We start from the raw sequence: 23,421 nt of genomic DNA, 5'->3' as shown, positions 1-23,421 counted from the left end.
TGTCCTTCGGGGGGGGACGGGTACTGGAGGCGGCAGCAGGTGCGGGGCACCGGGAGAACAGAGCGGGGGGGGTGGCTGCTTTCCCCCCCCTTCCCCCGGTGCTGGCCCCGCCCCTCCCGGGCGCACGTGCTGGAGCCGTCCCCGTTCCCCGTCTTGTCCCGTCGCGGTTTCACAACCGCGGGCACCGGCAGCAACGCGCACGGCTCCGCCGATGTCCTGCTGCCTGCAGCCGCTCATTTTCCTCCTCTTCGCTGCCGCCGCCGCTCCCCGGCAGCCCTGCGGCCCCTTGGGTGAGTGCGACCGGGAGCGGGGCATGGAGCAGGGGGACACTCGCCACCCCCATGACCACCCTTCCGGCAGGGCTCCCCCCCCACCGGTACCGGAGCCATGGGAGAGGGGGGTAGGCAGTTCCCGGCGGAGATCAGCACCGCGGGCTCAGAATGGGTGCTGGGGGGGGGGGGGGGGGGCGCTGGGTGCTGGGAGTGCTGGAGGGTGCTGGGGGTGCTGGAGGGTGCTGGGGGTGCTGGGAGTGCCGGCTGCTGGAGGGTGCTGGGGGTTCTGGGTGCTGGGGGTTGCTGGGTGCCGAGCGTGGTCCCGGCAGCAGGAACAGCAGCTCCGCGGTGGTTGTTGACCTTTGCAGAGGGAGCCGGGAGTGCTGCCCCGGGCGGCCTCCCCTGGCCCGGGACCAGCCTGGGCCTCTGGCCTGGGCCGCTTTAACCCCCCAGCGCCGGAACCCGGCATCCCCGGAACCCCCGATCCCAGCCGTGGCTCTCCCGGTGCTCCCCTCACAGCGCTGCCAGGCCGGGTCCCACCACCTGATGCTGGGGGGGTTCCCGTGTGCCGGGGGGGTCGTCCACCTTGACCAACTAGATGGGGAATCGCTGACTCAGCAGGAGCTGCTGCTCGGAGCCTCCTGCAAATATTGACTCTGAGCAGTGGCGTACGGGGAGCAGGCAGTGGCGGTGGGGGTCCACCCCCAGCGCTGGAGACACGCTGGGGTCTTGTCTCCATTGCCGAGACGCTCTCACCCCCCCAGGGCTCTCCCACGACACAGTGCTGGGCCGCCCCGGAGCGAACATCACTCTGAGGTGCTGGGACGAGGGTCCGGGGAACGTCACCGTGTCCTGGCGGGTGGAGGAGTGGGGCCGGAGCCAGCGGCTGCCCGCGGGGAACGCGCTGCCCCTGCACCGCCTGCGCCACGAGGACGCGGGCACCTACAGCTGCTTCGTGGGGAGCCACCGCCTGCGCTCGCTGCGGTTGCTGGTGCAAGGTGGGTCTGCGCCAGGGCACGGGGGGCCCTCGTAGCACCGCCAGGTGTGAGGGGTCCCCCAGCGCCTCCCTGCTTTGCAGAGCCCCCTGAGACCCCTCGCGTCTCCTGCTACCGGCGGAGCCACGACCACGACGTGCTGTGTGAGTGGCCGCTGCGGGCCAAGCCATCCCCGGGGACAAGGGCGATGCTCTGGGTGAAGCAGAGGTGAGGGATGGCCAAGCACCTACATGGGACCTCACGGCACGGCAGCTTCACAGGTGGCTCTGTCCCCGAAGCTGCCCCATGTGTGCCACAGCCCCGGCTGAGCCACCACCCCGCAGGTTCACAGCTGAGAACGCCACGGAGCAGCGGTGCCGCTTCTTCTCCAAGTCACAGAAGTTTGTTTGCCGGGTGAAGGTGCCCCGCGGGGCTGATGACATCAAACCCCTCCTGGTGTCCACGTGCGTCAGCAATGGCGCTGGCAGCGCAGCCGGCGAGGACAAGATCATCACCCTCAATGGTGTATGTGAGTGCTGCTTGCCTCTTGATGGGGTTGGGGCTGGCTGAGCAGCTCAGTGCCAGGACCTGATACCCCAGTGTCTCAGCAGTGAGGCCCGATCCCCCCCTCAATGTGACGGTGACAGCTCTGGAGAAGGCGCCGCAGCGGCTGCGGGTGAACTGGTCCTACCCTTCATCCTGGGATCACCGCTTCTACTGGCTCCGCTTCCAGGTCCGCTACCGCCCCGAGCCTGCCCGGACCTTCAGTGAGGTGAGACCCTGGCCCAGCTGCCCATGCCCATGTCCCCAACCCTGTGCTGTCCATGTCCCCAGCCCCGTGCTGCCCATGTCCCCCCAGGTTGACCAAGTGACAACAACATGGCTGGACATCCATGACGCATGGCGGGGACTGCAGCATGTGGTGCAGGTGCGGGCACAGGAGGAGTTTGGCCACGGTGCATGGAGCGAGTGGAGCCGGGAAGCAGTGGGTGCTCCATGGACAGGTAGGAGGGGGGCACATGTGGCCCTGAAGCTGGGGGTTCAGCACAGGGTCTCCCCATTACAATCCCCCCCCATCACTTTGCAGACCCCAAGGACCTTAACTCTGAAATGGGATTCTTCAGCTCCCAGGTAGGGCTTAGCCCCAGGGGAACATGCTACACTCTTAGCTGGGTCTTGTGTCCCTCCGTGGGACAAAGGGACACTAGGGTGGGGGGGCTGCCCAATCCCATAATGCCTCCCCTTGCCTTCTCTTGCAGTTCCCCATGGAGGATGGCACCTACGGGCTCACACTGCCTCCCGAGCTCTTTGTGGAAGATGGTGCTGATGGCACTGGTGGTGAGGAGAAGGCCCTGGGGTGGCAGTGGGGTGGCTATGACCCCCAGGTCCCTGATCCCCACAATGAGCCCATCCCCTCCTCTATGCCCAGGGCCCATCATGGAAGCCAGTGCCCGCTCCACAGCATCGCCTTACACCTTCCTGGTGGCCGGGGGGAGCCTACTCCTGGGCATCGCCCTCTGCATTGGCATTGTGCTGAGGTGAGTGCCTGGGGGGGGCACAACACAATTCGGGGTGGGGGGATCCACTTTACCCCCCCAACCTGGGCCCTCTGTTCCCTCCTGCAGGTACCGGCAGCTCTGGTGGATGGATGGGTGGCGGGGGGCAAAGCCAGAGGGTGAGGGGCAGCATGTGCTGGTACCCCTGGGCTCTCCCAGTCCCCCTCCTAGTGACACCCCCCTGCTCTCCTCGCCCTGCTCCCCAGCCTCTGGGGGGCTCCATGTCACCAGCCTGGACTACTTCTTCTCAGGGCAGTAGCTGGGGTCTGGATGAGCTGTTGGGCACTTGCAGGTTGGGTTGGGGGACTCCTGGTCCTGGGGGTTCCTGGGGCTTAGGATGTGGCCCTGGGAGCAGCGTGTCCCCCCCACTACCCAGAGATGATGAAAGTGTCCCCAAGTCCCATGGCTGGGAGAGGAGATGGCGGAGGGGAGATCTGCACCCTCCCTACAGAGACTGGCTGGGGGGGGGCAAGCTGTGTCCCAGGGGGCAGCTCTGGGGCCGCAGCCAAGCTGGGGTGGCTGCACTGGAGCGTGGGAGCAGGGCTAGGCTGTGCCCAGAGGGATGGGGCTGGGGGGCCCGTGGGGGGGGCACCGGCAGGGCCTGGCTGGATCAGCCCCATCCCACAGGCCCCCCATGGTGGGGAAATGGGGCAAAACGTGTCTCAAATAAATGCCTTTGGTTTGTAATGGAGCAGGTGCATTAGGGGGGGGTCACTGCAGCTGGGGGGGCTGAGGGGAGGTTGGGTTGTGCCCCCCTCCCAGTCCAGGCCAAGCACCCCTCATCTATCCCCCATATGCCTTGCTGTGCACCCTAAACAAGTGCCCCATGTTGTGCCCCCCCCATGCTACCAAGTGCCTCCCAGGCTGTGCCCATCCCATGCTGGGTTGTGTGAGGCCCCAGGGAGCTGCAGCTGCACCCAGGCAGGAAACCACAGCGCAAGGGGAGGGGGGACCGGGCACCCTGGGGACACCGTGTCCCGTCGTCCCCCGTCCCCCCCCCCCAGCCCCACTCTATAAAAAGCCTGGCAGGATGCAGATGGGGGGGGGGGGGTGCCCAAAACCGCTGCCCCCAAACCCAGTGTGGCTTCTGCTGGCACGAATGGGGCTGTTCCTGGCTTCTGCCCTCCCAGCTAGGCTGGTGCCTATTGGGGGGGGGGGGAGGGGTCTGAGCCTGAGGCAGCCCCCCCAGCCCTGAAACCCTGCTCCACAGCTGGCAGCCGGCCACACGGGGGCCCAGCAGGGAGAGGGCTGGGTTCCTCTTTTCACCCTCCAACAGCGCCCACAGGCAGGGAGAGCACTGCCCATCCTGGCACCCTCGGGGCCCCCATCCCCGTGCCACATCACAGCCCCCCACCTCCGCCCCCGGCCACCTGCCTCCTCTCAGCCAACACGTTTATTTCACTTCTCCGTTACACGTCCCAGCCTCGCTGCGCCCCCCTCACCCCGGCACCGGGTCGGCTCCAGCAAGGGGCTGGCAGGATCCGTCCTGGTGCAAGGGGAGCGCAGGCGGCCGGTGCCCGGCGGCAGCAGCAGGACGGGGATGCGGGGTCCTTTGAGGACCCTGCCCCACGCCGCAGGGCTGGCGGGGGTCGCGGGCCAGTCGGGAGGGGAGGCATTAGTGGGTGCTAATGCAGCTTGCAGTGCACGGGGTGTAGCAGGGCCATGTGCTCGGCCCCCTTGAAGGGCAGCTTCTCGGTGGAATAGTAGTGTACTACCTCGGGGACGCTGGCGAAGACGCCGCTGGCCTGGCTGAGCGTGTACTTGTTGTCCTTGGTTTGGGCCACGATGATGTGGACGCAGCCCTGGCTGGTCCTGGGCGGCCGGTGCGGGGCGTCAGCGGTGCCGCCACCCCCCGGCGCCCGCCCGCCCCGCGGCCGCATCCACCCCTGTTTGTTCCCGTCCCACTCCGATTGTTTCGGCTCCAGGGGCTCCGCTTCCTCAGGAAGGAAACGCCACCGGCGCTGCCGACAATGCGCCGGGGAAGGGGGGGGGGACCGCCACCACCAATCCCCCCAGTCGCCCTGCGGGTGCGGGGACGGGTCCGGCTGCTCCCACCCCATCACTGGGGCTCTCCTGCAGTATTCCCCCCCCCCCACCCCAACCAGGGACACACGGCCCCGTCCGGCTCCGCGCAGCCACTCACTTGAGCGCGATGGAGTATTTGCCGCTGCCGGTCTCGCTGGTGCGCACCAGGAACCCGGCCTCTCGGCATGCCTGCAGCCGGCTCTCGGCCTCTGCCCGTGTGATAGCCCCGTGGTACCAGCTGCGGGGGGACGCGGGGGACGCTGAGCAGAGGCCAAGCCACAGGGACCCCCCCACCCCTTTCCGTTTCCTGCCCCGGCTCGGCCTCGCCACTCACGGCTGCTTCTCCAGCGCCAGCCCGGGGTCCACCCTCTCCCCTTCGCTGTGCTCGGGGCCTGTCGGCTTCAGCATCTTGGGGGTCCAGCTCTTCTGGCGAAGGTGCTGCCGCGGCACCTCCTCCTTGGGCCGCTCTGAGCCCTCGAACTGGACTGAGGGGGAGGATGACAACGAGAAAAGAGCTTTGAAAGACGCTTCCCTGCCACCCCCATCCCCACCTCTGTCCCTGTCCCCAGCCAGTCCACCCCACCCTGAATGAGCAGAGACATCTCCAGCTGCATCAGGATGCTCCAAGCCCCTGTGTCCAACCTGGCCTTGAGCACTGCCAGGGATGGGGCAGCCACAGCTTCTCTGGGCACCCTGTGCCAGCGCCTCAGCACCCTCACAGGAAAGAGCTTCTGCCTAAGAGCTCAGCTCAATCCTCCTCCTTTAGTGCAAAATCACCTCCCCTTGTCCTATCACTACAGGCCCTACTAAAAAGTCTGTCCCCATCGTCATCCTCATCCCTCTCCCCATCCTTGTCCCCATCCACATCCCCATCCCTGTCCCCTACCTGACAGTGCTTTGACAATTTGCTCCTTCTTCCACTCCCAGGGCTGCTCGTACTCCCCCGCCGGGCGCTCATCATTCTCAGGCAGGCGCCCGTCCCCGGCCCTTGGCCTGCGCTCTGGGGTGCCCCCAGTCACCCCTTCTCCGGGCTCATAGGGGGTGTCGTAGAGCTGTGGCCCCTTCCCCACTGCCTCCTTGCTCCCCGGCCACTTGTCTGACTCCAGCTTGCCCCCTCCCTCCCCGGGCTCGCCAGGCCCGTCCAGCAGCAGGATGGCTTTGACCAAGGGGTCTTTGGAGCCACGACGGCGGATTTCTGTGGGGAAGAGGGACTGTGCATCAGGGAAAGGCTGAGACACCCACCACTGCCACCCCAGCGCCTGTCCTTGGGGAGGGACATGCACCCCATGGCAGGAATGTCCCACTGGGAGGTGCTGGAGGAGGACAGGGCCCATCCTCGTGGCACCTGGCCTGCTGTTACCACACACACCTATGGGGCCAGGAGGGGTCTATGGCAGCAGGATGCTACACCCCACACTGCAGCTCAGCCCCACAGGAGGCTCCACAGCCCCTGGCCCCCTGCTTCACCCCACAGCGCCAGGCTCTGCCAAACGGCCCCGGCTGCCCCACATGGAAAATAACCATCAGCAGCAAAGCTTTTATTTCCAGCTTCCGGCCAAGTCAGTTCCTGTTGTTGTGGCTTAGCTGGGCAGGCGCCACGGCTGGGGGTCACTGCCTGGGGGGCACTGCACGGCACGTACCTGTGATCATCTGCTGCGCGTCGTAGGGCTCCATGTACCCGTCGTTCTCACCCAGGCGCTCGGCATCCCGCTGCCCCTTGGTGCGCTTGGCATCATAGGGATCGGCATAGTCCTCCAGGATGATGACCTGGGGACAGAATGAGCAGCATTGGCCATTGAGGGCTGCTAGGGATCCCCATCGGTGGTGGGGTGGGAGGGGATGGTGGGGATGACACTGGTTCAGAGCCAAGCAGGATGGGGGGAGGGATACTGGGGTCCCACGGGCAGGATGGCAGCTCCTTATGGGGTAGATGGAGCTGTGCCACAGCCATAGGGGCACCTCTGAGGGGGGGCAAGCCCATCCCTGTGCACCCCGGTAGTGGGGAGAAGCCTGAGGGGTGGGGCGGGGCTCAGGGACTCTTTTGGGTGACACCCGCACCCCCCACCCCATCCCAGTGCTCGGGGAGCGGGGGGTGGGGTGGAAAGTCCGGCTTCCAGAGCAGCTTTGTGTAAGCCTTTGTTTAACCAGCGCCGGGTCAGGGTGTGCTGGCATCCGAGGGGTCGGCGCTCCCCGCTGAAGAGCAAGCGGGATGAAGAGAGCTTTGAACGGGACTTGAAGGCAGCACGATGAAAGGCCGGGGTGAGCCGTGCTAATGAGCTGCTGCAGTCCACAGCGGTTAAAGCCGCCCCAGCAACCCCACATTTCCCTCCTTACCGTCTCTGTCTTGGGGGTCTTGCCCTTGTCCTGCTCGGGTGCGGGCGGGGGACAGGGGTACCCCTTCCAGTTCTTCTCGTGGGCCTCCACCTTGATGAGGCGGTTGATGTAGGTGCCGCAGGGTTTGGGGGGTCCCTCCGGTGCCACCCCTTCCACTCGGGAGTTCTTCCGCATCTTCCCGGTGGCGGCTTGGAGCAGACCCTGCAGGTTGTCCCGGGACAGCCGCCCCCCACCCTCCTTGCTGCCCCCCGGCCCGGCCCTGCAGCCTCCCAGCTCAGCGCCCGAGTTCTTGCGGCTCTTGCCGAGGCTGCCGCTGCCCGGCCGGGCCCGCTCCGAAACCGTCTTCAGGTTGGAGGGGAACTCCTTGAACCACTTGGCTGCCATGGGGCCGGCGCGGGGCAGGGCGCCGAGGCCCCCCCCCCGGGGCGCTCTGACACCCCACGGCCGCCCCACCGGCTCAGGGCCGGCTCAGCCGGGGGGCGCAGGGTAGCCCGGCTCCCCCCAGCCCTGGGAGCGCGACCCTCGGTGGCCTGGGGCCAGCCCGGGACTTGGGGGGATGCCGGCGGGGGGGCGGGGGGCTCCAGGCGGGACGGCCGCTGGGTCCCCAGCGGTGCCGGCTCCCGCCTCCCCGGGAGGGGACCGCGTCTCCGCGGGGGTCCCTGGCACACGAAGGCTGTCGGGGGTCGGGGTCTGTGCTCCAGCGGCGGGACGTGCCGGGGGCTCTTCCAGGCGTGGGGGGGGTCCGGCCGGGGCCGCCCCGGGCGGCTCCGGGTGTTTCTATCCCCTGAAAGGGGCCCGGGCGTCGCTGCGTGCTCCGGGGGGTCCGGCCAGGGCCCGTCTCCGGGGGCAGCGGGGATTCGGGTGCGGGTCAGGCCGGCCCGGGGGGCCCCATGCGGCGGCGGCGGGACGGGACGGGACGGAGCCGAAGGGGGCGGTGGGGCTGGCGCTCCCCGCCCAGATCCGGAGGGGGCGGCCCCGGGGGACGGCGCGGCACCGGCCGGGCGGGCGGGCACCGGCCCCGGCAGCGGTGGGGACCTGCGGTCAGATCCGCCCCGGGCCAGGGCCTCCGTCCGGCGGCTCCCGAGGGCTGCAGGAGGCTGATGGGACAGGGGAGGCTTGATCCCGCACCCGGGCCCCAGCACGGACCAGGTGTGTGGAGCCCAGTGGAGATACCCCACGGACCTTTCTGCATGGACCCTCCTGCCCACCCCCGGGTGAGGACCTCGGAGGCGGAGGGGGAGTGCTACTGACCCATCTACGACAGCCCGAGGGAAAGGAGCAGGTCGGGGGGTGCAGATAAAGGTGCTCCCCAGCCCCCAGGACGGGGCTGCCCTGGTTCGGGGCAGGAGACGGGCTTTTCCAGGGGCTGGGGAATGTCCCCAAGAAGCAGCCGGCTCCAACCCACGGCAGGGTCCTGCTGCTGTGAGCCCCTGACAACTGGTCCCCGGCATCGTCCCCTTCCACGGGGAGGCGCCGGCAGCACCGTAGGAAGCGGTGGCAGTTTCTTTCCTTTGGCACATTTCAATCCCCCCCCACCACTGCCGGGGCCTCACCAGCAGGACAGGCGCCGGCAGCACCGGCTCGGTGGCTCCGTGCCATCCGCTGGGAAGTCTCTCCCCATCCGCATCCTCCGCAGCTCCGCTGGGAACGCTGCGGGAGCGTCTCTGGCAGCAGCGACAGATGGCACTTGGGTGCCCGCTTCCCCGAGCAGCGGAGTGGAGCCGGCGCGGTGCTGAGCCTGGAGCAGGATGGAGCCCGGCGCTGGGGCGGGTGCGAACAGACGCCACGGGCAGACGCCGCCAGACGCCAGCTCGCGCGGTTCCTGCCGCGCTTCCAGGCCCGGCGCCTGCATCCCAGCGGGGAGGGGATGCGGGGGGACCTTGGCGAGCCCTCCCGCTCATCCCGGCCTGGACGCGGGAGCACGGGGCAGGTGAGCGGCCCCAGACCCAGCCCTGCCGCCAGGCTCTGCAGGTACAGCCCCCACCTCACCTAACAGCACCCCCAGAAGCCTTTGAAACCCGCATTAAACCTGCCAGACAGCAGGTTCCCGGCGCTCGCTGAGCTGCCCCGTGCCCCCAGCCCAAGGACCCTGCCCGGGGGTGCAGAAGCTGAAGCCGGGCAGAACCGTTGAGGGTCACAAACCCGCCAGTCCTGCAGCAAAGGGCTTAAAAATAGCCTCAGGCAAGGCTGGAGCCGCTCCCGCAGCGAGCGCTGAGCAGCCCCCGTTAATCCCTCGCCTACAGCTTCTCCTTGCAAGGCTGGGAGCAGGACCAGGAGCAGCTGCGGGAGCAGATAACAGGCGGCTTCTGAGGCCCTTTGATTTGATCAGGGGTTTGATTCAAACACTGAATTAATGCTGATGGCCCCACATTGACACTGATGAGTCAGCTCTGCCTCCAGCTGAGGACACGGCCCCACACTCAAAGCTCCTTCCAGCAGCCCCAGGACAGAGCAGGGGGGATTCGCGCAAGGAACAGGGACAGAAGCACTGAGGCAGGACTTGAGCAACGCCTCCCCCCGTTACCACAGAACTGAGCAGGTACACACACACACCCCCCAGCCCCTTGCTGCGGAGACAAGAGCAGCAAATCCCACTCCTCTTCAGGCAGCTACTACAGGTACAAGATGCTCAGGCAGGGCAGAGGGGCTACAGCTCCAGGCTTGCCCCAGGCAAGCCTCTGCTCATTCTCCCACTGCTTGGCAACACAGGCCATGGAGAAGGTTGGAGGGGCACCTGCAAACCCCTCACCCACAGAAGCCAGGAATGCCTTAAAACCTTCCCCTCTCCACTTTCAGAGGACAAGGGAAGGGGACAGATGCCCTTCTCCCCTGGGGCCCAAAGGGTCGTCTTCTTCCAAGGCCACTGTTGCAGCCCTTACTGCATGGGTCGTGCGGCCACCACCCTGAGAAGCCAGCATGCTCCTGTGCCCCCTGGGCCAGGGGCAGAAGAAAAGACAACTGAGACCAGGATCTTCAAATTAACAAACTGTAACTTTTCTCCAAAGATACATTTTTCCATACACATCCATCATACACTGTAACAAAAAAAAGCAGTGTACATGAAATAAGAAAATAAATTAAATCCAATAGCATAGGTAAGGAGGATGCTTGAGACCGGAGCAGAGTCAAAAGGTTCCAGCGATACAAGAGGCTCAGGAAGTTTGTCTTAAACAAGAATTGCTGCTAGCGAGGGTCCAGCAAGTGGTGTTGCTCAGTCCCAGCTGCTTTAAACAGTTTTAGAGTTTTTAAACAGCCTTTTTTGTCCTGCAACAGGCAGAGCTATTACATCCCAGGAGAAAGCATTGAGATCCTAGTAGAGCATCCAGAAGATGAGGCTGGTCCTGCAGTATCCAGGCTAGCCATCCTCCTTGGGCGGTGTGTACCAGCCTGAAAGGAGAGAGGTCCATGAGGGACACTGGGAACAGGAGGGAATGCACAGCTGGAAGCAGCAGCACGACCACACAGAGTCCTGCTGCAAAAGGGCTGCATGTCCCACAGTACTGGGAGGCTTCTTTCACCACCAGCATCCAGACAGAGACCTGCTGTCTCCAGAGGATGGTGCAGGCACATGCTTTGCGCTGCAGTGCCTGCTCTTGATGGCTTGCACAGAACTACATGGGAGAGAGCTTAAAGCTCCTCCAGTTCCAACCCCTGCCACAGGCAGGCACACCTTCTACTGGAGCAAGGTGCTCCAAGCCCCTGTGTCCAACCTGGCCTTGAACACTGTCAGGGATGGGGCAGCCACAGCTTCTCTGGGCACCCTGTGCCAGCGCCTCAGCACCCTCACAGGAAAGAGCTTCTGCCTAAGAGCTCAGCTCAGTCTCCCCTCTGGCAGGTTAAAGCCATTCCCCTTGGCCTGTCCCTACACACCTGTGTCCAAAGCCCCTCTCCAGGTTTCTTGTAGCCCCTTTAGGCACTGGAGCTGCTCTGAAGTCTTCCCAGAGCACAGCAGAGGGGCAGAATCTCCTCCATGACCTGCTGCTCCCACTCAGGGGGTGTTCCCAGCACACGGGGGAGGTTCTGGGCTCAAGTGCACACTGTTGGGTCATGGGTTGCTTCTGATCCACCAACACCCCAAGTGACCTTGCTCCAGGTGACCTCTGTGTTTGGGGTAATGGCTCATCTGGCTGCTCAGACAGCAAGGAGAAACACACGCTCCATCCTTCAGCCCTTACCATTCTTCTCATGGATCTGAACCAGGGACTTGTAGGACTGCTGGGCTCTGGTCAGGCTGTACTGATTCTGCAAGGAAAGCCAGGGTGCTCATCAGTGTGACTCCACACTGCTCCCAGCCATGCCTCAAGCCCCCCTGCACTGAGCAAGCCCTACCTTATTGGCTCCGAACTGCACTCGTGCCTTCCCTTTCACCAGGGTCGCACTGATCTGCATGATCACGGACTCGATGGAGTAGGCGCTGCTCCAGCCCTGATGGACAGAGCAGACCACAGTGAGGGCAGCACAGGGCCCCTGCTGCTCCCCCAGGGCAGCAGAGCCAAGCCAGGCAGCTCCAGGCAGCAGCAGGAACACAAAGCACAGCCCAGAGGTACCCACCTGCTTTGTAAGTAGCTCCATGCAGATGGCACCACCACCCAGGACATACCTTGGGGGACAAATGAGGCAAAGTCAGGGCAGAGACAGACACAAACCATTTCCTCAGATGGAGAAACACACAAAAGGGAAAGCCCCATCTCTGCCTCCCCAAGAATCACTGCCAGCTTGTGCCAGGGAACACAATGGGAGACTATGGGGCTGTCAGCACTGAAAGCTGCTGCAGGAAGCAGCGCTGTAAGCTCGCGGAACCAGGAGAGGGGAGCAGCTACTTACCCCCCTGACAGCACTGGGGACACGACCCTTACGAAGGGTGGATCGAAAGGAAAGTTATCCTGGAACAAAGAGGGAAGCAAAAAGCAAAGGCATCAAGGAACATTGCCTGAGGACCTGCTGAGGCAGAAGCAGCTCAAGGAGGGGAGGCACAGGCCTTACTTTAAAGGAGAAGTTGAGGAGGATGAAATCTGCTCCTTCTTTCTCTTTGAGGATCTGGAGATCATTGTGCAAAGCGCTGTCCTCATCAACCCTGCCAAGGAGGAGGCCAGAGGCTCAGGCAGGGCCATGCACTCGGCTCCGCCGCACTCACTGCCACCGGCCCCAGCACTACTGTACCTGGATGGTCTCACCCTGGGGGCAGCGACAGCACGGGCTGTCAGCATTGTGCTCCTGGCTTGCAGAGAAGACCATCAACCCTTTGTGCATGCTGCCAGCTTAAATATAAAGCCTGCCTGGCCCAAGCAAAGGCAGCACTGGTGTCTGGAGGGTGTGAGAGCTCGGGGTTTTGTCTGATGAACCTCTTCCAGGACTCTAGGAACAGCAGACAGACTTGCAGAGCCCTGAGATCATCTCCCCTTTCTCTGGAGATGTTCTTTCCTTTGGGATGTGCAGCCAGCAAGCAAGCTGCCCAAGAGTGAGGCTAACCCAAGGTGCTCCCCTGCTCACTTCCCCTCTGGCTCACAGGGATGCTTTGGTCCCACACCACAGTTGCATGATCCCAAGCAATGGCACCTACTTCAGGAGTTTGACGTTCCAATCGTACAGGCTGTCGTTCACTAGTTCAACTGCATAGTATCCTGCAGGGCAGAGAAGGGCTGTCACTGCAGGGGGACACCTCACAGCTGGCCAAGCCACCACCCAGGTTTCAAAACCCTTGGAACTGCAGCACAACCTCAGCCTGGCAGAGACCTCCCCCAAAAAAACCCAGCACTTATCCAGAAGGACATTCCTGAGGGCAGCAGTTTTCCTGTGGCTGCTCCTTCCCAAGTCCTTGGGCATAGGAAAGCAGTGGGAGCACCATCCCCCTCAGGGCTAATCCTCCCAGCACTGAAGAGAGCAGATGAAGCTGTTTTGCTCCCTCGCAGAGGTACTGAAGCAGCTCTGAGGCCCTTGGGGTGCCCTGGGGAATGAGGAGGGAACAGCCCCAGCCCGAGGCCCCCTTGGCACTTACCGCCCTTGAAACTTGGTGATCGGTAAATATCCCTGAGCTCCTTCATCAGCCGGTCAGTGGCCTGCACAGACCCAGACACTGCACCCTGCGGGGGGGAACTGCACTGTTACACTGCCCCCACCACGGCTGCTGCTCTACAAGGCCAGCACCTGAGCTAGAACTTCAGTCCAGCCTCAAACCCAGACCTCCCAGTGTCCCCATGTCTTTTCCTTTCCCCCTACAGCAACTCCTCTTGCCCCACAGATGCCACCCCAGGCAGCAGGAACCTCTCAACTGCAGGAGAACCTCAGGCCAGGAGCACAACCCACAACCCAGCAGTGACCTCCATGGTGCTGAGCGAGGTGCAGGGAGCAGAGGGGAACCCCAGAGCTCCCTGCAGGAGCACCAATGGCTCGGGGGCACCTGAGACTCACAGTTGCTCCTCTCTTGAGTCCCAGCCTCTGCAGCAGCCACACCAGGCCCTGGGAGCCACTGCTGTACCCGCGGCCATGGCCAGCCCCCAGCCCGCCCGCCCGCCGTGGGACACGTACATTTAAGTAATCTTGCCTCTGATTCTTTTTGATTTTCTCTAGAATGGCCAAGTTCTCCTTCCCAATGCCTTCATCCTCCATCTTCTTCCCATCTGCTGGCTCTTCCTCTTTCATCTCATAGTGGTCCAAGTCCTCAGAGTCCTGAGAAGGCGAAAGGGGAGTTAGGAGGAGACTCTAACTTGTCTTTGCTCCTCCCTGCAGGCAAAGGCTGCTCTGCACCAGGAAGGATTCCCAGTACAACTCTCCCTCTCAGGAAGTCCCAAGCCCTGATCCGAGGCACAAAGAGGGTGGAAGACACAAGGCTGGGGCTTGCTCAGTGATGAGGTTTCAGGCACTGGGCTCCTGCTGCCTCCCATAGCGAAAGCAGCAGAGCAGCACACTTCCCCTTCCCAAACTGAACTGGGCTTACACAGCTCTTTGTTCTTCCCTGGATGCTTCCAGGTGGATTCTTCCCTGCCAAGCCTCAGGCCTGTTTACAAGTAGTCCCTAATGTAACAAATGCTCCCCAAGAAGCTCCACGTAAGCACAAGGCGCCTGCACCTCAGCTCCATGGCTCTGGACACTGCCCTGTGCTGCTTCCCCTCCGCAAGCAGAACCCCAGCACCAGCAGCACAAGGGAAGCCCCCCACCTTCCCATTCAGTGGGGCAGGGCCTCTCCTCCTCAAAAAGAGGTGATGATTCACAGCAAGGAGGCTCTTTGTAGAGCAGCTCAGCTCTCCAGTGCACAGCAGTCCCAGTGACCTCCCCAAGCCCAGCAGAGGCTCTGCCCATCAACCCCTTCACACAGTCACTGCAGTTGGAAGGGACCTCTGGAGCTCATCCAGTCCAATCCCCTGCCAAGGCAGGGCCACAACCCCCCCTAGGCAGCCTGGGCCAAGGCTCTGCCACCCTCCTGTTGAGGTGACACTTGGTGTGTGTTAGTTTCTGGCCATCAATCCTCATCCTGTCACTGGGCACCACTGGAAAGAGTCTGGCCCCATCCTCCTGGTACCACCCTCAAGATACGGATCTGCATTGATGGGATCCCCTCCCAGGCTGCTCTTCTTTGACTAACCAGGCCCAGCTCCTGCAGTCTCTTCTCATCAGAGAGATGCTCCAGACCCCTGAGCAAGCCTGTGGCCTTCACTAGACCCTCTCCAGTTCCACCCCACCACCCCTCAGGCCCACATGTGCAAGACCCCAGTTGTTAAGAGCCATCCAAAGCAGTCACAGCAGCCAGGAGGCACTGCAGGATCTCTCCCCGTGCACCATGTCAGCACATAAAGGTCCCTACCTGAAGCTGCCAGCAAAGAGCTGTGGGTACACACAGCTCCAACAGTGGTGTTAAATCCTCTGGACAAGGCTTGACCTGGGCCTTTCCAGGCCTGGTGCTGCTATTCTGGAGGAGCAGCAGTTTCAGAAGGGCTTGGGACATTTCTAGACTGTCACACAGGAAAACAGATCCTGCCAGAAAATCCCTCGAGTGGATTAACCTGCATAAAGCATCTTGCAGCAGGGCCTGGCTCTGCTGCTCTGGTCTGCTCCCCCAGTACAGCCCAACAAAGCCAAACCTCTGCTCCAAACCCTTGTCCCTGCACCATGATGCACAGTGGCAGCAGAAAGCAGGAAGGGGAAGCACTCAACTCCTGAGGATTCCTCTCCCAGCCCACAGGAACATGAGCACAAATCCCAGGTTCCGGATATGCTGGTACCAGTTTAAGACTCCTCATTTTCTGTGAGGACCCTGACAAAAGCTGGCCTTGATTTAGCACTCCAGGAACAATGGGAAGCCCCCAGGGCCCACTCCGTGTGGGGCTGCCCCAGGCCCTGCAGGGACCCTCAGCCCTAGGAGCAGTGTGTGAGCCAGCACTAAACATCACCATGGAGACTGGAGATGATTCCACCCACTTGTAGAGCTCTAAACCACAAACCAAACAACTCGAGGCTGTGGGTTCCGCAGGAGGATATTCACAGCCTGCAGTGAGCTCTGGCTGCCTCTGCTGCTCCTGCCAATTAGCTTGGTGCACACTCAGCCCAGCCCACCTCATCCTCGCCGTGGGAGTCCCATGCTCAAGCATGCTTTCCCTGCTGACAATGCCAGCCTGGAAATCCCACTGCTCTGGGGGACACTGCAGGCTCCAGAGCACAGCAGCACAAGCAGACAAGCTGCCCGAAGGGCTTCCTGCTCATCTGGGCTGCTGCCAGCCCCTGGGTGTGAACACACGGTCCCATCCATGGCTCAGGACCAGCAGTGTGCTGAGCCCAATCTCGAGCCTTTTAGGCTCTTCCCAGGCATAAACCCTGTGCCTCGCACCTTGCTGCAGGCAGCTCCCTGTGCTCAGCTCTCCGACGTACTCCCGCGGACACCAAGGGGGCACTTACCTCTGGCATCTCTTCGTCTTCCTCCTCAGAGGATACCTCTTCCTGTGTGCTCTGCAGCGACAAAAGGCCAGAGATGAAGACAGGACCAGGGGCAATGGGTTTAAACTGAAACAGGGGAAGTTCAGATTGGATGTAAGGCAAAAGTTCTTCCCTGTGAGGGTGCTGAGGAGCTGGCACAGGGTGCCCAGAGAAGATGTGAATGCTCCATCCCTGGCAGCGTTCAAGGGCAGGCTGGACAGGCCCTTGGGTGACATGGTCTAGTGTGAGGTGTCCCTGTCCATGGCACGGGGTTGGAACTGGATGATCTTAAGGTCCTTTCCAACCCAAACTATTCTATGATTCTGTGATTGCTCTGACAGGTTCCTATGGCAACACTCCTGCATTCCCAGGCTCTCCCAAGGCAAGGTGACAGGCCATTTACACACAGAACCGTATTAAAAGCAGACTGAAGCCAAGAGCCTTCCCAGGAAGCTGTGCATGAGCTGTTAAGCAGCTCCAAGGACCAGCAGAGCAGGTTAGCATCTCCCAAGACAGGGATCCAGCCCAGGGAGAGGGTATCAACCCCTCACCTGTCCCATTCCTCCTCCAGGGCTTGAAAGCAGGCTCCAGAGAGCTCCTTTTCTAAGGCACTGACCTGTTCTGCCGGCAGAGGCTGGTCCAGCATCTCCACATCGGGATGTTGGGGGAGGTTGTAGAGTTTGCACAGGTCAGAGATGATTCGTTTCAGGTGCTGCAGAAGCTGTCCAGAGAGCAGACAAGGGTCAGAGAAGTGCAGAGACCCCCACCCCAAGCCCTCAGTGCTGCAATGCCCTCCCTCACAAATGAGGGAACAAAGGCCCAGAGGCTGTCCTGCTCCAAGCTGGGGAATCAGGCCCCATCATCCAAATCAAGAGCTGCTCATCCCAAAGTTAGGATCATAGAATGGTTTGGGCTGGAAAGGAGCTTAAGACCATCCAGTTCCAAACCACTGCCAGGGGCAGGGACACCTTGCACTAAACCATGTCACCTATGGCTCTGTCCAACCTGGCCTTGAACACCACCAGGGATGGAGCATTCACAGCTTCCTTGGGCAACACATTCCAGTGCCTCAGCAGCCTCACAGGGAAGAGCTTCTTCCTTATCTCTAACCTGCACTTCCCATTTCAGTTTGAACCCACCACTCCTTGTCCTATTGCTAAGTCTCTAATGAAGGTCCCTGTTCAGCATCCTTGTAGCCCCCTTCAGACATTGGGAGCTGCTCTGAGGTCTCCAGGCAGCTTCTCTTCTTCAGGCTGAACAGCCCGAACTTTCTCAGCCTGTTTCCATACACAGCTGCTCCAGCCCCTGATCATCCCTGTGGCCTCCTCTGGCCTTGCTCCAAGAGCTCCACGTCCTTTTTATGCTTTTAACCAGAACTGCACCGAGTGCTGCCAGTGGGGTCTCACCAGAGCAGAGCAGAGGGGCAGTTCCTGAAGCCCCAGGCAGCTGGGCTCTACCCTCCCCTCACCACCCGCAGCAGCCCCTCACCAGCGTGTCTCCTCTCCTGACTTCCACCAGCCTCTCCAGGATAGCTGCCAGGTTCGGATCGTCTGACTCCACAGACCAGATAGGGGGCACGGCTGGATAAGACTCCTGGAGAGGAGGAGAAAGTGGTGCTTGAGTTGCTGCAACTGCCTCCATCCCACCGACACAGCCGGCAGGGCACGGAGCAGCAACGCCAGCGCACTGCAGCCCCACATCCCTCACACAAACCCCTCCAGCCCACAGGGATCGGGGCTGTGGGTGCCTGTAGCCTCCCTCCACCGAACAGGACCCAAAGCCCTGCTCCGACCCCACGGCCCCGGCTCAGCTCTGTGCTGTTGCCCCAGCCCGGGGAGCAGAGGGAGCCGGTGATGCTCCGGTGCTGGGCCCCTGCATCGAAGGCAGGACACCCCCCCCCCCCCCGGTATCCCCGCTGCAGGGGAAGTACCAGGCGTGCCTAACACAGCACGCGGAACCCGCACCCACCCAGCGGAGGCGGGGACGAGCCCCGGGGGCTGCGGGAGCCGCTGCCCGCTGCGGGGGGACCCCGCCGGGCCTCACCGTGATGTTGCAGTGGATGCGGACGGGCCCCGGCGGCGGCCCCCGGGCCGCGGAGCCCTCAGCGCGGTCCGCGGTGCCCGGCACGAACTCGCAGCTGATCTCGTCGGGGCAGGCGCTGCCGATGCGGAACCGCTCGTGGCCGCGGTGGAAGATGGACTCGAGCAGCCGCAGCTCCCGCCTCAGGAGCCGCCCGGCGGGGGCCGCGCTGCCCCCCCCCGCCGCCGCCTGCGCCCCCGCCGCCTCCTCCGGCCCCGCCCGCTGCATCTTCCCATGGAGGGACCCGCTCTGCCGCCGCCGCCGCCGCCGCAGCCCCCGCAGCCGCCGCAAGATGGCGGCGGGACGGCCCCGCTCGCCGGAAGCGCCCCCTCCCGCCGCTAACGGAAGGGGCGAGGCCGCAACCGCCGGAAGCCTCCGCACACCGGGCGGGACGCCGCCGGGCCGGAAGTGACGCAAGGAGGCGCTGCAGAGCAGGAGAGGGCGGGGGCCAATCCGGTAGCCACGCCCCCCCCCATGCGGCCACGCCCCTCATCGGTAGCCACGCCCCCGCGTCGGGAGTTGCCCGGGGAGGGGGGGGGAACCGGCGGAGGGGGATGGGAAGCGGGGGGGGTCCTGAGGTGCGGGGATCCCGGGGTGGCCCCAACACCCGCCCCCGTGTGTGGGGCGCTTCGGGGCTACCGGCAGCTCTGCCCCCCCCGCCCCACTGAGGCCGTTGGGGCTGGAATCCCGGTGGGGCTGCAGGAGCCGCGGTGCCGCCCGCTCCCGGTGAACCCGCGGCGGAGGCGGGGATGGCCACGGGGCCGGTGACGGCGGCGGTGACGGCGGAGGAGCGCGGGGCGGCCCCGGCGCAGCTCCCGGCACCGCCTCCCGCCCGGGGCCGCCCCGCCCGGGCCGCCGCCGCCGCCGGCTGCAGCACCGCGGAGAGCGCGGGCAGCACCAGGGACAGCGCCCGCGCACGGGCAGCGGCAGCGGCACCGGCACCGGCAGCGGCATCGGGCCGCCCCCATGGCGCTGCTCCGCGTCCTTTGCCTCCTCGCCGCCCTCAAACGTAAGTGCCTGGGTTCGGGGAGGCGGGAACCGGCACCGGTGCGGAGGGGACTGCACCAACTCCCTCTTGCACAGACCCGTCCGGTACCGACCACGCACGGACTTGATGCGGACCCGGTATCGGCTCCCTCCCGCTGCCCGGCCCCGCCCGAGGCTCCAGGCCCGGTCCGGCCCCGAAAGGCTCCGCAGCCCCCAGGGGTCCCCATTCCCCTTCCCTGCCCCGAGAGCCTCAGCCCGGAGCCGGGAGAGACCCCCCCCCCGGGCTCAGCCTGCCCCCCTCCCGCAGGGGGCCTGGGCACGGACACGGAGGAGCGGCTGGTGGAATATCTGCTGGACCCGGCCCGGTACAACAAGCTGATCCGGCCGGCGACCAACGGCTCCGAGCTGGTGACCGTGCAGCTGATGGTGTCGCTGGCGCAGCTCATCAGCGTGGTGAGCTGCTGGGGCTCAGCTCCCCGTCCCCCTGCGCCCCTTCCTCACCCCCAGCACCCAGCGTCACCACCCCTCCATCGCTCTCCCCACAGCACGAGCGGGAGCAGATCATGACCACCAACGTATGGCTGACCCAGGTGGGAGCCCTGGACCCTGTGCTGGGACCCCCTATTCACCCTGCCCCAGAACCCCAAATTCATCCTGCCCAGGACCCCCCCATTCACCCTGCCCTGGGACATCCCTGCCCTGAGCCCCCTCATACTCTCTTGGGAGGGACCCCAATGCCCACCCTGCCCTGGGACACCTCCCTTCCACCCTGCTCTGAACCCCTCCTGCTCCGGGAACCCTCATACACTCTGGGTGGGACCCCAATGCCCACCCTGTCCCGGGACCTCTGCTGCACCCTGCTCTGGCCCCCATGGGTGGGACCCCCTGTCCCTCCGGCCGGGCTGAGCCTGTGGGTCGCAGGAGTGGGAGGATTACCGCCTCACCTGGAAGCCGGAGGACTTTGACAACATGAAGAAGGTTCGTCTGCCCTCCAAGCACATCTGGCTGCCCGACGTGGTGCTCTACAACAAGTAAGTGGCTTGTTTCTGGGGCACCCCAACCCCATCTGGGGCTCAGGGGGGGGATTCTGTGGCACCGCTGGGGAAGGGTGAGGGCTGACAGTGAATCCCTCTGCACCAGTGCCGACGGCATGTACGAGGTGTCCTTCTACTCCAACGCGGTGATCTCCTACGACGGCAGCATCTTCTGGCTGCCGCCAGCCATCTACAAGAGTGCGTGCAAGATCGAGGTGAAGCACTTCCCCTTCGACCAGCAGAACTGCACCATGAAGTTCCGCTCCTGGACCTACGACCGCACGGAGATCGACCTTGTGCTGAAGAGCGAGGTGGCCAGCCTGGACGACTTCACGCCCAGCGGCGAGTGGGACATCGTGGCGCTGCCAGGCCGGCGCAATGAGAATCCCGATGACTCCACCTACGTGGACATCACCTACGACTTCATCATCCGGCGCAAGCCGCTCTTCTACACCATCAATCTCATCATCCCCTGCATCCTCATCACCTCCTTGGCCATCCTGGTCTTCTACCTCCCATCCGACTGTGGTGAGAAGATGACGCTCTGCATCTCCGTCCTGCTTGCTCTCACCGTCTTCCTGCTGCTCATCTCCAAGATCGTGCCTCCCACCTCGCTGGATGTGCCGCTGGTGGGCAAGTACCTCATGTTCACCATGGTGCTGGTGACCTTCTCCATCGTCACCAGCGTCTGCGTTCTCAATGTGCACCACCGCTCGCCCACCACGCACACGATGCCCCCCTGGGTCCGCACCCTCTTCCTCCGCAAGCTCCCGGCTCTGCTCTTCATGAAGCAGCCACGCCAGAACTGCGCCCGCCAGCGCCTGCGACAGCACCGGCACATGCAGGAGCGCACCAGCACCGCCACTGCCACCTTGTTTCTGCGGGCTGGCGCCCGGGCCTGCACCTGCTATGCCAACCCTGGTGCCACCAAGGCCGACGGGCTCAACGGGTACCGGGAGCGGCAGGGGCAGGCAACAGCACCCGGCTGTGCCTGCGGGCTGGAGGAGGCTGTGGATGGTGTGCGCTTCATTGCTGACCACATGCGCAGCGAGGACGATGACCAAAGCGTGAGTTGTGGCAAGCAGGGCTGGGGGCTGCGGGCAGGGCTGGGGGTTTAGGCAGGGCTGTGGGGGGCGGGCAGGGCTGAGGGGGACAGTCAAGGCTGGGGGGTTCAGGCAGGGCTGGGGAGTGTGGGCAGGGTTGGGGATTGCAGGCAGGGCTGGGGGTTCAGGCAGGGCTGGGGAGGGGCAGGCAGGGCTGGGGGGTGCGGGCAGGGCTGGGGATTGCGGGCAAGGCTGGGGGGTGTGGGCAGGGCTGGGGGTTCAGGCAGGGCTGGGGAGGGGCAGGCAGGGCTGGGGGTTCAGGCAGGGCTGGGGGTTCAGGCAGGGCTGGGGGGTTCAGGCAGGGCTGGGGGGGCAGGTAGGGCTGGGGGTTGCGGGCAGGGCTGGGGATTCAGGCAGGGCTGGGGAGGGGCAGGCAGGCCTGAGGGGTGTGGGCAGGGCTGGGGACTTCGGGCAGGGCTGGGGGGTTCAGGCAGGGCTGGGGAGGGGCAGGCAGGGCTGGGGGTTCAGGCAGGGCTGGGGGCTGTGGGCAGGGCTGGGGATTGCAGGCAGAGCTGGGGGTTCAGGCAGGGCTGAGGAGGGGCAGGCAGGGCTGGGGGTTCAGGCAGGGCTGGGGGGTGTGAGCAGGGCTGGGGATTGCAGGCAGGGCTGGGGGTTCAGGCAGGGCTGAGGAGGGGCAGGCAGGGCTGGGGGTTCAGGCAGGGCTGGGGGGTGTGAGCAGGGCTGGGGATTGCAGGCAGGGCTGGGGGTTCAGGCAGGGCTGAGGAGGGGCAGGCAGGGCTGGGGGGCAGGCAGGGTTGGGGGGTTCAGGCAGGGCTGGGGGGGCAGGCAGGGCTGGGGGTTGCGGGCAGGGCTGGGGGATTGCACAGCACGCGCTGGTGCAGGGCTGCGTCACAGGAAGGGATGTGCAGGCGCACCGAGGGGGGCTCTGCCTGGCCCCGGCCCCCCTCGCTGCTGCAGCCCCATCTTGGAGCTGCTCCTGCACGGCCGGGCCCTGCGCAGCACCGCGGGGCTGCGGGCGGGGGCTTAGGGCCCGGGAACGCGGCCCCCCCCAGCCCGGCTCAGTGCGGGGCCGGCGGGGGGTGGGCCCGGGAGCTGTGGCGCTGATGGAGCCGATGCGAGGCTCGATCTGAGCTCCCGGTCCCCGGCCTGACCCGGCCCCCTTGCGGCCCCGCGCAGGTGAGTGAGGACTGGAAGTACGTGGCCATGGTCATCGACCGCCTCTTCTTGTGGATCTTCGTCTTTGTCTGCGTCTTCGGCACCGTCGGCATGTTCCTGCAGCCCCTCTTCCAGAACTACGCCACCAACTCCCTGCTCCAGGCTGGCCAGGGCACCCCCACCTCCAAATAGCCCCGGGAGGATGGTCCCTGGCAAGCGCTGGGCTCCGGGCAGCCGCTGCAGACCAATAAATGCTCACACGGGACAGGGCTGAGTCCATTTAGTGTCATTTCATCCTGCGGGAAGGAGGGAGCAGGATGCGGCGAGGGCTTGGGCGCCTCCAGCTACCTATGGCCAAGGTGAGAGGTGCCAGGGAGGAATCAGTTCTGGAAGAGCAGAACCCCAGTTGCTGAGGGAGGGAGCACAGAAACCGGCTCCCTCCCACATCATCCATCTCCTGTCAATGCAGTCATGTGGGGATGGGGCTGCCAGAGCCCTGTGTCACCCCCAGGGCTGCCCAGAGCTGGGCACTGGGGCACGCGGAGGAAGATGGAACATGGACCAGGCAGGAGGATGCTGGGTTTAGGTCCAAGCTGCAGGCAGGGCCAGGGGCTGCCCCACGCTCCAGCAGTGCCACCATCCATCCCCTGCTGCACTCCAGGTTTGGTGCACAGAGCCATGAGACCAATTGGGCAAAACTGCAAAGCCACTGCAGGGGAGTGGGGCCCGTGCTCAGCCTCGCGGGCAGGACCTGGCCTCGTTGGGGAGATTTAACGGGAGCGTTTGCTATAAATAAATAGCACTAATCCTCCGTGCCAGGGAGCGTGGCGCAGGCAGCGCCGGCCCCAGGGCACCCGCATGTGAGGGATGAACCAGGTGCCCTTCTCCTCCCCAGGTACCCCCGGGGTTAAACAGCCCTAAAGCACTGTGTCCCTCTTTACCCTGCGGCCCCTCTGCTATTGCTGCAGGCCTGGGAAGTGGAGGGCAAGGGGGTCCCACTGTGCCCCCTTGAGGAGCAGAGACCCCCAAGCACAACA

General features: G+C 64.3%; 4 protein-coding genes across 7 annotated transcripts; 2 read left to right on the top strand and 2 right to left on the bottom strand.

Annotated features, from left to right (window-relative positions):
- Positions 1–138: 138 nt before the first annotated feature.
- On the top strand, positions 139–3,489 carry IL6R (interleukin 6 receptor). Of its 3 annotated transcripts, none has more exons than XM_061477906.1 (10): positions 140–290; positions 1,037–1,270; positions 1,351–1,474; positions 1,591–1,775; positions 1,858–1,979; positions 2,106–2,250; positions 2,334–2,377; positions 2,506–2,584; positions 2,676–2,784; positions 2,872–3,489. In XM_061477906.1, the coding sequence occupies exons 1-10, from the start codon at positions 212–214 to the stop codon at positions 3,059–3,061; spliced, it is 1,311 nt and encodes a 436-aa protein (XP_061333890.1). In that variant the 5' UTR covers positions 140–211; the 3' UTR covers positions 3,062–3,489. The 3 variants fall into 3 exon arrangements, with proteins under 3 accessions (XP_061333888.1, XP_061333890.1, XP_061333889.1); XM_061477905.1 differs by having other exon boundaries at positions 141–290; positions 1,858–2,018; XM_061477904.1 differs by having other exon boundaries at positions 139–290; positions 1,858–2,250.
- A 769-nt stretch (positions 3,490–4,258) lies between these two features.
- Positions 4,259–8,092, bottom strand: SHE (Src homology 2 domain containing E). The gene is made up of 6 exons (XM_061477894.1): positions 7,162–8,092; positions 6,468–6,594; positions 5,714–6,022; positions 5,162–5,312; positions 4,946–5,065; positions 4,259–4,614 (listed from the first exon to the last, which is right to left on the bottom strand). The coding sequence occupies exons 1-6, from the start codon at positions 7,543–7,545 to the stop codon at positions 4,428–4,430; spliced, it is 1,278 nt and encodes a 425-aa protein (XP_061333878.1). The 5' UTR covers positions 7,546–8,092; the 3' UTR covers positions 4,259–4,427.
- A 2,041-nt stretch (positions 8,093–10,133) lies between these two features.
- Positions 10,134–18,525, bottom strand: UBE2Q1 (ubiquitin conjugating enzyme E2 Q1). 2 transcript variants are annotated; one of them, XM_061477968.1, is made up of 14 exons: positions 18,109–18,525; positions 17,554–17,658; positions 16,682–16,786; positions 16,048–16,098; positions 13,687–13,827; positions 13,157–13,241; positions 12,722–12,782; positions 12,322–12,336; positions 12,145–12,235; positions 11,986–12,044; positions 11,713–11,761; positions 11,491–11,586; positions 11,337–11,403; positions 10,134–10,548 (listed from the first exon to the last, which is right to left on the bottom strand). In XM_061477968.1, the coding sequence occupies exons 1-14, from the start codon at positions 18,370–18,372 to the stop codon at positions 10,517–10,519; spliced, it is 1,221 nt and encodes a 406-aa protein (XP_061333952.1). In that variant the 5' UTR covers positions 18,373–18,525; the 3' UTR covers positions 10,134–10,516. The 2 variants fall into 2 exon arrangements, with proteins under 2 accessions (XP_061333952.1, XP_061333953.1); XM_061477969.1 differs by lacking the exon at positions 12,322–12,336 and having other exon boundaries at positions 18,109–18,466.
- Positions 18,526–18,981: 456 nt separating this feature from the next.
- Positions 18,982–22,651, top strand: CHRNB2 (cholinergic receptor nicotinic beta 2 subunit). The gene is made up of 6 exons (XM_061477967.1): positions 18,982–19,153; positions 19,439–19,584; positions 19,677–19,721; positions 20,053–20,162; positions 20,272–21,232; positions 22,406–22,651. The coding sequence occupies exons 1-6, from the start codon at positions 19,111–19,113 to the stop codon at positions 22,574–22,576; spliced, it is 1,476 nt and encodes a 491-aa protein (XP_061333951.1). The 5' UTR covers positions 18,982–19,110; the 3' UTR covers positions 22,577–22,651.
- Positions 22,652–23,421: the final 770 nt, after the last annotated feature.

The sequence above is a fragment of the Pezoporus flaviventris genome, unplaced genomic scaffold (genome assembly GCF_033815535.1).
Source record: "Pezoporus flaviventris isolate CSIRO_AGI_PZ_B2104156 unplaced genomic scaffold, CSIRO_AGI_Pfla_v1 ptg000112l, whole genome shotgun sequence".
NCBI classification, from domain to species: domain Eukaryota; kingdom Metazoa; phylum Chordata; class Aves; order Psittaciformes; family Psittacidae; genus Pezoporus; species Pezoporus flaviventris.
The sequence above is the reverse complement of the archived record's forward strand: the minus strand, read 5'-3'. Positions and strand labels throughout refer to the sequence as shown.

What these genes read in the sequence shown, in the direction of transcription:
- IL6R (XM_061477904.1), top strand. Translation starts at nt 212, where the DNA reads ATGTCCTGCTGCCTGCAGCCGCTCATTTTCCTCCTCTTCGCTGCCGCC. An exon ending in CATCACCCTCAATGGTGTAT is followed by an intron (nt 1,776 to 1,857) that starts GTGAGTGCTGCT and finishes GTGTCTCAGCAG; the next exon opens with TGAGGCCCGATCCCCCCCTC. An exon ending in TGGGATTCTTCAGCTCCCAG is followed by an intron (nt 2,378 to 2,505) that starts GTAGGGCTTAGC and finishes CTTCTCTTGCAG; the next exon opens with TTCCCCATGGAGGATGGCAC.
- SHE (XM_061477894.1), bottom strand. Translation starts at nt 7,545, where the DNA reads ATGGCAGCCAAGTGGTTCAAGGAGTTCCCCTCCAACCTGAAGACGGTT. An exon ending in AGACCCCCAAGACAGAGACG is followed by an intron (nt 6,595 to 7,161) that starts GTAAGGAGGGAA and finishes TTCTGTCCCCAG; the next exon opens with GTCATCATCCTGGAGGACTA. An exon ending in AATTGTCAAAGCACTGTCAG is followed by an intron (nt 5,313 to 5,713) that starts GTAGGGGACAGG and finishes CCTCCCCCTCAG; the next exon opens with TCCAGTTCGAGGGCTCAGAG.
- CHRNB2 (XM_061477967.1), top strand. Translation starts at nt 19,111, where the DNA reads ATGGCGCTGCTCCGCGTCCTTTGCCTCCTCGCCGCCCTCAAAC. An exon ending in CCTCCTCGCCGCCCTCAAAC is followed by an intron (nt 19,154 to 19,438) that starts GTAAGTGCCTGG and finishes CCCCTCCCGCAG; the next exon opens with GGGGCCTGGGCACGGACACG. An exon ending in CCAACGTATGGCTGACCCAG is followed by an intron (nt 19,722 to 20,052) that starts GTGGGAGCCCTG and finishes TGTGGGTCGCAG; the next exon opens with GAGTGGGAGGATTACCGCCT.
- UBE2Q1 (XM_061477968.1), bottom strand. Translation starts at nt 18,372, where the DNA reads ATGCAGCGGGCGGGGCCGGAGGAGGCGGCGGGGGCGCAGGCGGCGGCG. An exon ending in TCCCCAGTGCTGTCAGGGGG is followed by an intron (nt 11,762 to 11,985) that starts GTAAGTAGCTGC and finishes TTGTCCCCCAAG; the next exon opens with GTATGTCCTGGGTGGTGGTG. An exon ending in TGGAGCTACTTACAAAGCAG is followed by an intron (nt 11,587 to 11,712) that starts GTGGGTACCTCT and finishes TCTGTCCATCAG; the next exon opens with GGCTGGAGCAGCGCCTACTC.